General features: G+C 40.2%; 1 protein-coding gene across 6 annotated transcripts in view; it reads left to right on the forward strand.

Annotated features, from left to right (window-relative positions):
• The first annotated feature begins 247 nt into the window (after positions 1-247).
• The window catches only part of srcin1a (SRC kinase signaling inhibitor 1a), a 91,535-nt gene continuing 79,067 nt past the window's right edge, over positions 248-12,715 (forward strand). For all 6 annotated transcript variants that reach the window (XM_063472214.1, XM_063472217.1, XM_063472215.1 and 3 more), the window contains exon 1: positions 248-398. In XM_063472214.1, coding sequence (XP_063328284.1) covers positions 308-398 — 91 coding nt within the window. In that variant the 5' untranslated portion in view covers positions 248-307. The remainder of the gene's footprint in view (positions 399-12,715) is intronic.

Below are 12,715 nucleotides of genomic sequence, written 5' to 3' on the forward strand. Positions count from 1 at the left end.
AAAGAGAGCAAGAGGTGCTGTTAGTCCCTATTATGCACATTCACTATGTTATCAGTCAGCTACCCTATTTAGGCCTTTGTCATACTCTAACTTCAGTGTCCTTTAAAGTCATAATCATTGAGGCGTAATGTTACTGTGGGAGGGAAGTGGTGTTGTACACTTTGAATACAGAAGATTACATTAAAGTACAGTATAGTACTGTGATGCATCACTCAGTTGATCTTACAGGTTTTCCGCTGAGCTGAGTAAAGCTGAGCAGCTTTAGTGGATGGATAGAGGCTGTTTGCTGGCAGACTAGGGGGAGGGAATGTTTGGTGAGGACTACCAGGTGTTCACACCTGATGGGCGGGCAGTTGGCCAGGTGTTAGTGCTGGGACCCATGGATGCTGTTGGAGGAGGTAAGCGGGTTCAGCTTCAGAGCTGAATTTCTGAGAGGAATTCAGCTCTTGCTTTTGAAAAGTTTTATTTATTTATTTTTTTGGATCTGTTGCACTGCTGCAGAAAGCCCTACCTGCGCCAAGGCTTAAACAGCCTGTGGGTTTGAACTTTGTACCACTTCATCAAGAGTACTCTGAAACTCAGGAAATCTAGGTGCATTTTTTTCTTTGGCCAGAAAACTTTCGTCTTTCTTTGTTTGCCATCACGTTTGTTAGTTTTTGCTTTGTGTAGCATTTATCTAAAACAAACAACTGGCAAGCTTTGTTGTCGCTCATAAATCATTCAGACCTACTTTGTCTGTCAAGTGGAGCCCGAGATACCATTTCACACAGCAGTGTGTAGTGCGAAACAGTTTTTGCTTTTGGATTCTCTTTGCTCCTGTATTCATAGTCCTCCGTGCTTCTACCATTACTGTCTGTGTGTCTGGATTTGGTGTGGTCTTTTATGCTCTGGCAGCTTTCTGTGTGAGCTACGGAGCTCATTTGATGTCCGCTAGAATAATTTGAGGCTTGAGTGGGGGTGAACAGGGGATATGCTGTAAAAATCCAAGCTGTGATTCATCAGTGGAGAAAGAATGGAAAAAGAAGGCAAAACTTCCTGTTTTCCTTCCTTCCCTTTTAGAGTCTCTGTCTACCTCCCTCTGTTCCAGAGGCCAGGGTTGTATAGGCAGGAAGGCTAATTAGGCTGCTCCATCCCATTCAAAACATTCAAAAGATTTTGAAGCAATAGAAAACCACTGACTAATGCAAAGAATGGAAGAAAAAAAAGATCGCAAGGCACATTCCTTCCACTGTTATCATGATGATAATAAAGCGTCAAAACGTAGGTAGAAAGGAGAGATTGAGCTGATGTCTTCCTGTGCGTGCACACACTCCAAATGTTTAACTGGACCAGCACTGATGTCATGTTTTTTTTTCCAGTATGATTCAGTATGATGATGGAATATAGATGGATATTAAGCTCACCCACAGAGCGTCCACATTGTGAACATCTGCTGGAGTTTTTAAGCACTATATTCTGCATACACAGGGAAATATGATGGTAATGACTTCCACCTCTGCGGCAAGACAATCAAATGCTGTTAATTAGTTCTGGCACTGTAGCACTCTCAATCAGGAGAAATTCTCTGCAGCTACGAGCCGGGATAGAGAAAATCCAAGTGTGTATATGTACGTGTGTTTGCTCGATAGTCCTGCTTATTTTGTTGGATGATAATTATGACAATTATTAATCATGATTATCACCCTTGATGATTTGAGTAGCAGGATTTTGTCCTGCATTTTTGGCAGCTTGTATTGACAGCTTGAGATATTTTTATGTTAAATTATTTATTTCATTATAATTAATGCAGCTGAAAAGGTTGTCACGAGAGGATACCCTGTGAGGAGGAACAGGTTACCCTATGTTAACCTAAACAACCTGCCTGTCACACTGATGACAGAGCTGTCAAAGTGGTTTTCAGAAAGATTTTGGAGGAATTAAGAAAACAAATGCCTCACTTCCCCACCAGTCATTATCCTGGTGACAGACTGAGAAATGCACCTTTGTGTGAGAAACAAAGTGAAGCAGGGCTTTGTGTGACAGCTGAGAGAGAGATTGGGAGGCAGTAGGAGGGATGGCAGGAGTGTGCATGATTGAGATAAGCGACAGAAAGATGGGGAGCCAGGCACAAGTCCTCTCCCACACACTGGGATCCCAGAGATGCCTCCCACAGAAACGGTGAAGCACACTGCGGTTGCACTGTCACGCAAGGACACATGAAGGACGCAGGGAGAGGGAGAGAAGCAGAGAGCATTGAAACTGAGTGAGCGAGCGAAAACGTCAGACCTTTTCCTTTAGTGAATAATAGTATTGTAGCTCATGCTCTCCATCGTAAAAACGTATTATTGGCCAATTTGAAAGGATATATTGAAAAGTAATACCATCCTTTTTCAGAAGAAGTGAGCAAGGGCACTTTACTTTAGCTTTTAAATAAATTAAACCTTAGTGAATGGGTTGTGTGGTTGTTAATGACTTATGCGTACAGTTTTATTTGCCACACTATTTGGTAAAAAGGGAATTGACAAACAAAGGAAACTACGACTAGGATATGAATGTCATGTAAGAAAGCGAAGAGGCTGAATGCTCAAACATGTTCTTGACTTTTGGCATATGGATGTTTGACCTTTCTAAATGTTATGCTAAGTACTATTCAGGGATACTTTTCCTAAGAGGTGAATTAAGCGATTGAGCTTAAGCACTGTTGCCTCACAGCAAGAAGGTCCTGGGTTCGAATCCACACTTTCTATGTAGAGTTTGTTCTTCCTGTGTCTGTGTGAGTTCTCTCTGTGTAATCCGGCTTCCTCCCACAGTCCAAAGGCGTGCAGTTAGTGGGGTTAGGTTAATTGGTGATTCTAAATTGCCCATAGGTGTGAATGTGAGTGTGGATGGTTGTTTGCCTCTTGCCCTATGATAGCAAGAATAGGCTACAACGACGGTGAATTAGATAAGTGGAAGAGAATGGATGAATGGAGGTTCAGGTGTTCTTGAAAAAATGAGGTCCAGCTGAATCAAAACACATTAACTCAGATAAGAACTGCATCTTTATTAGCATTCATTTTTCTTGGGATTCTTCCTGCTTTTGGAGCTACAGTCTTCTTCCTCATGTCCCTGTAAAGTTGCCACGTTAGACCTCAGTCACACGGGCCTGGAGACCAATTGGAAATGTGTATTCTTGGCTGGCGAGTGGTTGTGGAGGTTGTGTGCTGGTGCCAGGTGAAATCAGTCACAAAGAGGGTGTGTTATTGGTTTAGTCACTAGCAAATTGCCGTAATCACCCGTTGGCGTCGACTTGTTCCAAACGAGCGGTAGTGAAACTAGTAGGGCAACACATACTGGAGATAAAGAATGCTCTCACTTTGAAAAAAAAAGTAGTTCACATCATCGACAATGCAGGTTATAGGGAGCATACAGACTCACTATTACACTGAAATTTGCAGATCTAGTGGAATTCCAAACAGCACGAATTCTGTTCAGAGCAACAAATAATGAACTGCCAGGTGATATTCAAAGCAAGTTATAATTTAAGAGGTTTTGGTAACTTTGAATGTGCGAAAGTTTTCATTTTTCTGTTCTTGGAGTGCAATTTAAAAACAGTTTGAGTGTGGAGTCGAAGCAATGTGCAAACATAAAGACGTTTAAAAAGAGTTATAAAGACATGATCTTCATAAGATATAAAGAAAGGGAAAATTATGGATTTCAGTGAATGTCTCTGTTTAGAAAGCTATTATTTCATGCTTATTTGGATTGTATAATTAACTTTACAAAACCGGAGGTATTCTCTTGATTGCATCATTCTGCTAGGTGCAAATCCATATGCCTCTTTGCAACCAGTGTGACCTAGCAAGTGCCAGCAACCGCTCACCAACTGGCTGAAAAATACAAATTTTTCCCTAGTGAAAGGGAAAAATTGACCGGTCTTTAACCCTGCTCTGAATCTTAGCAATCTTGTTCACAGCAACTTTCAGCAAATATTCACAACTTGCCAAAGAATACTTATTTTTCCCTAACAGCCAGTGGCTGCCAGGAGTTCATCAGCTGGACTGTGTGACCGGGGCCTCAAGTAGCGAAAAACCATTCTCACAGTTAAAATTTACATCCTGTTTTTAAAAGATGTTGTGGTTGATTCCTGAACGGGATATTCATGAGACTGTAAGATGGGAAACACTCGTCGAGATTTTAATTGGCTTTTTACATTTTTATTTTCACCTGTTTGATCTTAATAAGCCACTCCTGCAGATTTCAGCGTTGATAGGGTGATAACAAAGTTGATGGGGAGATGTCCATGTCACGTGTTAATTAACAAACAAGCCCCGCTGAGCTTAATGCTGCCAGTATACTCAATCAGAACATCTGAATTATTGTGACATAATGACATGAAATTGGGTATCTGTGTACAAGCATTTCTTAAACTTTCCAAAGCATCAGTTAGACATCTCCATACACTTCATGCTGTGATCTTCCAGAAGGATAAGGGTGAGTTTGAACCCAATATTTAAACAGTGTGTTTAGATTAATCTAGTTCAGTTTAAGCTGATGGCAGATAATGTAAGTCTGACAACTTTGTTTTAAAAATAACATTAAAAATAACCACTTGAACAAGGCTGATTAATCAGTAAACATTGTGATCTTTCCCCGGTCACTATCTCCTTACAAACATCACAATTACATTTTGAGTTTGAACAATTAGCCAGCAGAAAATAGCCTTAATTTCTAAGATTCCCTTTCAGCCATTTTGTGTGCTCGGTCTCCACCCATCCGGATCTCTGTGATTTCTCTTACCGCCCTGTGTAGCTGTATCCATGCAACAGTGTGTGCACACAGCCACAGGGGATTGTCTCTGATTGGCACAAATGTTGACTTTTTTTTCCATTATCATAAATCACATTTAAAAGTATGCTTTAAAGTTCAGTTTTATTTTTTTTTTTCTTTTCGTTTTGCCCTCCACAGCCCAGTAGGTTTCAGTGGCCTTTATTTCATGGAGCTGTCTATGAAGAACTTGACACCCTGCTGCTGGTTGCTGGCCTAATGAGTTGGCTGCTGTGGGTTTGTATTGGAATCCAGTAGTAGATGCCGGTTAGCGTACGCCCTTGGCTTTGCATTCTCCTGCTCATTCTTGTCTTCCAGGCCAACAGTTCCGACTGGGGAGGATCAATCCTATGGGTACAGGACTAAGATATCCCCATCATTCCACTCGCTGTTCTTCTCAGAGAGTGAATCTGGGTCAGACTTTGCGTGACAGACAGCCCGCCATTATCACTATCACTCAGATGCACAAAAGGGAAAGGCCAAGAGCTGGAAAGTGCTGGGATGGTGGAGGGGAGGGGTTGATTGAGGGTAGAGAGTGCTTTCCTGTTGTCTCCCTCTGGCAGTGCGACAGGATTGAATGTTTCTCCCATGGGTGTCTGGTCCTGTGTCCCTTTGACACATTCACACTCTTCCATCATCCCTGAAAGAGGAAAAAAAATTCAGACATGCACATACGTAGAAGACGGAGCCAAGAAAGTCAGTATGGCAATGAGAGTATGATGTTTTGGCTTTCTTTTCCACTAAACTGTTGTGAACAGGTCTTAAGTTCGGGGGCTCATTTGTGTGATTCTCACTGTATTAACCTTGAACTGTAGTCACTGCACGAGCTGTCGTCATGTGATGTTAAGGTGGTAGGGGAACATGCTCCGACTCTTTTTCTAAACTGTCACCAGTTGACAGGGGTCACACCCAGACCTAGACTCCCTGTTTCCCTCTATTCTTTCCCTCACAGTTTACATGATACATTTTTTTCCTTCAATTTTTCATTTATCCCTCATTTGTACAAATCTTTCTTTTGATGTGTGCTCCATCTCTTTTCAACCATGTTAAATGTCTTGCCTTTTACTCCTGCCTCCATTTCACTCTCACGGTCATTGTTTTCATTCAGCACACACTGCACGCTCCCTAATTTGTTCTGCCAGTGACACTGATGTGTAGTCAAGTAGAAGAGACAAATAAAGCAAATGGCAAGTCTTTCAACTGACCTGAAGAATTTGGATTTGATTATACCTGCATTGGTGTTCCAGGTAAAAAAAAAAATACAGAAACACATGAATGCTGTTTTGTGCATCCTTATTGCTTCTGAATCACATGCGTGGATCTGTAACGTGTCAGCTCCAGGACAATAGCTTCTCTGCAATATCCTAGGAATCACATGTCCTGTTTGATATTCTGTCAGGTGAACCACCCTATCAGGGTTCATCAGGGTCCCACAGGGACCAGTAGACTTTATGAAGACAGATGAGGAATCGCAGCACCTGAAAGCGGGATTAAACAGAATAGATGGCTGCTTCTGATTGCAGCCCATTAAATATGTCTTACAAACAGCGTAGATGGCCAAAGGATGATGAATGTTAGACACTGGCGGAAATTTGTTCATATTAAGGTGTCTTGGTGGTGGTGAGTTACACAAATATGACCTTTGTTTCAACCTTAGTTTTGTTTTTTGTGCAGTTGTATGTTGGAGTTACAATCTTTTACACTGTTATCATCTGTTTCAAATAAAGCATGACAGATCTGCTTTAGGTGTCGGCTGCTGTGTCGGTACAGCACAATTAATTTATATTAATCTACATGGAATTTTATTATCAGGAACTTTTTCTAAGGATCTGTTCCACCATTCCACCAGTTTCTTTTCTTTCACCGTGGTCTCAAGGCCCAAAAATAACAGCCATGAATATGGCGTTGGATATACAATGCCGTATTCATATTTCATTTTTGTATGCCATTATACAACAGACTGCTTCTCTCCAGTCCAGTAATAAAAACAACTCAATTACATAACAGTCTAATTGAGTGAGAGACCACTGACACCACAGCACTTATCAGTTATGTTGTGCTGTTAATTGTGATTTACAGCTTTGCGAATGGTTTCAGTGAAGCAGTGTTGTGAAAGAGATGCGAAGTAGTAGCAAAGATGTTAAGATGTTGTGGAGACTGACTGTGAGATGACTCGGGTGCATGGCTGGCAGAAAGTGCTGTGTTCAACCAATAGGGAAATGGTTTCTGGAACCGAGTAGGGTTGATGCATAATTAAGTTAGGGGTGTGGCCAAGTGATTGATACGTGTCCTAACAGGTAACTGGAGCCTCAGAGTCTGCTAGACCTCATCCACTAAACTCAACTTCTTCACTGAGCGTGTGTGTGTATGCATTTGTTGCCTGTCTTAATGGATTATCTGACTAATGTTAAGGCTTGCTCTGTCGTACAGGGTAGAAGAAGTTTGTGCTTCAGTTTTCGTGAGTGAAATTCTAGTATGTTATTAGTCCATTACTATTTAGCTGATATTACATCCATGTTGCATCCCATATTGTTTATTGCTAACCAAGCTTATTTGCATCAGCTGATAAATTTGCACTCCATCCTTTCATCCATGTAAGGCAGGGATGGGCGATTCATTTTCTCAAGGGGCCAGAGGAGAAAGTGGGACTGTTGTGGAGGGCTCCAAAAAAGCTCCAAAAAAGCCAATATGGCAGGAGCCAAAATCCTAACACTCAAGTTCTAAAAATGCTGAATCCAATGCCATGGGTGACATTGAGGTGTCTTTAATTCTGTGTATGAATTATCTCAAAGGAAAAAAAAATGGAAACAAAACTTCCAAATATTCCAAGTCACTGGCAAAAGCTTGTGGGGTATGTTTGACTGATTACTTTTCAAATCTGGCATTATATATATTACAACAGCAGTTCCTTCCTTAAACTGCTTGGACTTTGGACTTTAGCAAGCTAGGCTTATGGAGTGCAAATGATTCCATCTATTTAGGGCTAGGCTACAACTAAAAGTAGGGTTTTAGATAAAGGCTAGGAGTGCCTCGTGGATCAGTCAGGCTTAAAGCAGTAAATCCACACGTCTCCCTTGACAGAGGTCAGGATTACTTGTTCCTTACCCACCTGTTAGCAGGGGAGTTTCCTTTGATTCTCTTCGCTGTTTTGGAATAATAGTAAAATCTTCAGTTATGTGTCTTTTTATAAAATAAATAGAAGTGTCATGAAAATAGGAAAAGGAAAAAAAAGATCAAAATAATCATCACTGACATGTGCATGAACTTATTACTAGCTGAGAAGGCAGCTCTAAAAATCCCCTGGGACCCAACATATCCGAGAGCTTAAAACAGTATCTCAGGAAAAACAAAACCGTAGTTTGATCTTTGATGAATGCTTGCTTGGATCAGTGTTCATGTTCGTGTGTGTTTGTGTGTGTTTATCCATTTGCAAATATAACTGAGTAAGTTTAGAACAGTTCCATTCCCGTACAGTTTTAATGCTCCAATGAAAGCATATGCAAGATCCTTAATATATCAGGGTGTTGAATGTGGACTGATTCGTGCTGCAAAATGATTTATTTATTTTTTGTAAAAAGAAAAACACTCGGACAGCCAAGCTGTTGACTGTAGCATTAAAATGTGAGCTTTTTTTTCCTGTTAATTGCAAGCTCAAGTCTTATGCTGTGAAGCTATAGAGCTCTTCTCACAGTTGCTGGTAGATGCAGACAGCTAGTAGCTCAGGAGAAAGGCTCTGCCCACACTGATGCTTTCTGCAACAGCAGCCCTGACCTCCTCACACACAGCGTACAGACTCCCTATACGAGTCAGTGTTCCTGCATTAATGATGTCGGTGCGTCTGCCTTTAGAACATGCAGCTGCATGTATTATAGCTGCTAATTTCTCACTCTGTAGTTTGAGGTAATATCAGCCGATATAAGCATATGTATTGATATATACTGTAAGTGTATTCTTTTGAACAGTCTAAGAAACATAAAGCGTGTCAGTATTGTATAGTTTATCTGTCAGACTTGATTTTTTTTAATTGCAATGTCTTGGTTTTTAGAAAAAAAAAAACAGAAAACATTTGAAATCCTTATTTGTTTTTGGTCATAAAGTGCTATTAGTAATCAGTATATTTATCAAAAATACACAGTTTTATATAGGACTGCCTCCTGAAAGCTGAAGTAGTAACGCATCAAAGCGACAGCAAAGATAAATCAATAAAACAAAGACTCATGAAGTCAAGCATTTGTTTACTTGCATAACAGCATGCACTGTGCTCATGGTTACCTCATGAGATGAGGTAATATCTACAAAAGTGATAATCTTTTCTGTTTCTACCCCTTTTATTAACCGGTGTGTGATGTGGGTCCAGGGTTGTGGGACGTTTTTGATGAGTGTGAGCAGCTGGAGCTACTTTGCCATCAGCTGTGATTAAGCTACTATAATAAACCATTTTCAGCCAGTTTCCCAGACCTGGATTAAACCTAGTCTAGAAAACTTTGATGGAGATTGCTACTGGAAAAGTATTTTTAGTCCAACTCTACGCTTAATCCATGTTTGGGGAAACTGAGCTGTAATATCTAATTATGCCTGGTTTTCAGAGTATTATTTATCCAAATGTTGTCTATCAGCTTGGCTCTCTATAATAAGAGAGACTGGCTCATGAAGCATTACAGCAGTCTCTATGGCTTCCTCTCCATTATCACAACAGACTCTTAAAACTCTTAAGAAGTCCTAATTTAGAGAGTTCTTGACTCCATTATAATAAAGTTAGAAAACACCTGTTTTGGCATTAGTTTATAGGGTGAGACTGTTTGCAGCATGACTTAAAAATGGGATTTTGATTGACCTTACCTTACCTTACCAATAGTGAGCTTTAGTTTTGCAATAAATATAACAGCGGTACTCATACACAACATTTTAATTACGATTCGATCATAGTTGTGGTGTTGACAGTTATCATTAAACCAGTGATTGATAAATGTGATTAAACAGACAAATGTTTTACAGCTAATTTAATCATATATTAGGCTGCTTTGATTAAGTTAATAAATCGAGCGTACAAGATTAAATTATTTAAGACATGTTTCATTTCACAATCAAACATTTTTGAACTATAATCTCTTTGTGATTGTAGTATACGGTGTTATTTATCTCACCTTGATACCCGAGCATATGTTGCCTGAATCTGACTCATGCTTTGCAGATGTACCGATGTGGGTGTGTGCTGATGGTTGACACAGAGCCAGGAATGAAGAGCCCAAATTAAATTTCATGAAAGGCCCCCAGAAGACCCAGAGCTGCCCTGTTGAGTTGAGAGACCAAGCATAAATCCTTGAATACCTCCATAAAACACAAATTTCAATCCCTCGTGGACAAAATCGGATGAGAGGTGCATTCATATAAAGCACACAAGTAGTGGTTTAGTATTATGTTGCTGTGTTTTTCCTGTTGCACAGCCACTTTTTACCCCTCTATTACTGCAAGCTCATTTATACAGTATTCTACAATTTTGCAGCAGGATTTGACAGATATGGCAGCTTATTACTGCTATTTTAACTTGCTATTTGATACAGATTTCTCTAATTGCAGCCAATTAAACAGCCAATTAGTGGATTCATTAGTGATACTGTCTCTTCTTCTGCACACAGATTATCCACGAATCAAAACTTTACAGAAACTTCACTTTTACATTGTAAAACCACCTGATAAGAGCTGAATAGACTGGTGAAACTCTCATCTCACTGTCAGCAGAACCTTGTTTTCTTTCTTCCAAGGACGTCTGGATTTCCACTGATAAGGCTGGGTAGTTAAAAAACTGCTTGCTGAAGCCGTAAAGCCTCTTAAATACAAAGTGCTCATAATTTGCCTCTCTGGAAATATTAATAATATAATTCAGCACATCAGTATCAAAGCATAGGCTAAATGATTGATGAATGTGTTTAAGTTGAACATTAAAACAGAGCAGGAAAGGTGGGTTGAGGGTAATAACACAAGGAGAGATTTTAATAATACTGTATGGAGTCAGCGAATGTAAGTCCAGGTACGCACACACTGATGCCCAAAAACATTAGTGTGTGTTTGAGCACTTCTAATTTCCCCTCTCCGGTGTAGTTAAAATTCCTGTCGTCATAGCTGCAGTTTGATGTAGTGGTCTTCTCCTGAATGTGATAGCTGCCAGAGTGTAGGGCATAATGTTAAAATTCAGGGTGCAACAAATTAACAGCTGAAAAGGGGGAGTGACAGAGTGCAGCCTTGATGGTGATGGAGCTCAAGTGCAGTACTGCGTAGCCAATATCCGATCAATATGTCACATAGTTGTCCAGCTTACTGTTGAAACGGCCGGCCTACTCCCTTTAGATCTCCTTCAGACCTGACTGAGTCTTTGTGTCCTCCAGTGCTGAATGCTAATTTATCCACTGTGCCAGAGGTCCCATGCGCACTCTCTTACAGTCATTAAAAGCTGCTTAAGACGTCACAGGACACTGGGCTCCATTTTTTTCATTGATGCTGAAGTGAATGTGTTTTTAGTCTAACTTCTGCATATTTAATAAACTTTAATGCCTATTTGGGATTTTGTGCAAGATTTCTCGAAAAACGTGGACGAAGAGAAGCTGTCTCATACACAGACGAAAACACATGACTGCTGTCTTTAGACACTCATCCAATCACAGCCTTTACCGAGTTTTTGAAGAATGAAGACTGCGCTCTTTCTCGTCATAGAACTAGGCGGTCATCGGGGACGGACGATTGATGGATAGACCTTGAGAGGGCACCTTCACAGAACTGCTGATGTAGTACAGCAACGGGATTAATGTAAAGCCCTGCCTATATTTGGAAGCCTTTGTGATAGTGGTGTATCTGATTTATTGTTATTTTTTTTATTCAAGAATGTATTGATGTTTAAAAACAATCATACGAAAATCCATGAGCAAATTGGTTTTTGAAAGTACCATTTGCTGAGAAAAGACTCTTTATTTTAACAGTTAGGTTTTCACATACTTAGAGGGACTCTGGTGCATAATTAGCAGCTCATTTGTATTTTTTCCCCCTTTTTTTCACTTTCTATTATCGCAGTATTCTCTGAGTTTTTTTTACATACAGAAGGACCTCGTTTTTTTGTGGCTGCGAGCCCTCTTGCAGAGGAAACAAGACTGTTTAGATTTATTTGGGGTCAGTTGCAGAGGTATGATATGTAGGTTACATTGTCTTTTGTTTCAGTGTGGACTAGAGTTAGTTAACGTCTCTGACAGCTTTTTATAGTCTCTTCTAAAGAGCTACAGATTTCCTTTCAAATAACAAACTGAAGCAAACAGCACAAATCTATGACTGCTCTTTATTTTCTCTCAGAGACAGATGCATACAAGGTCAAATGACATGGTTGTTGTTTGTAAAAGGGTATTAGCGGTTTTTATTTTATAAAATCTAACCAATGCTATTTGCTTTCCTGTCACAGAACGGTTAGATAAGAAATGATCATAAACAAAAACCGAGGTCTTCTTACTCGGTTTAGTACACGATCCAACAAGCAGCATTCGAATGCCTGTCTTCATTTGCTTGCAGTGTACTGTTGAGAAAGCACTTAGACAAATGGAAGGAAATTTTGACAGACATTTCCCTCTGAGAGAGCAGATTAAACAGACACTGCCATGATTCTCTCATGCTCTTACACTGTGGCATTTTAAAAAGAAAACATCCCGACACGTCTCCGCTGTCTGTTTTGAATTCCTTGCGGTCTGATCACATCTAATGTTAATGCTGCTCTGCAGAGCTGACTCTTCGCTGATGGAGAAACTCACCCACACAGTGATGAACGCTGGCTGACACACATTCAACATACAGTCAAGCCTGGAAAAAGCAGAAATACAAATGGCTTCAAAAGCTGGTTTTACCAGTGCCTCTCAGTTTGACTGACTCATTGGTGATATGTCTGACTTGGGTCATT

This window comes from Pelmatolapia mariae, linkage group LG4, assembly GCF_036321145.2.
Source record: "Pelmatolapia mariae isolate MD_Pm_ZW linkage group LG4, Pm_UMD_F_2, whole genome shotgun sequence".
Lineage (NCBI taxonomy): Eukaryota > Metazoa > Chordata > Actinopteri > Cichliformes > Cichlidae > Pelmatolapia > Pelmatolapia mariae.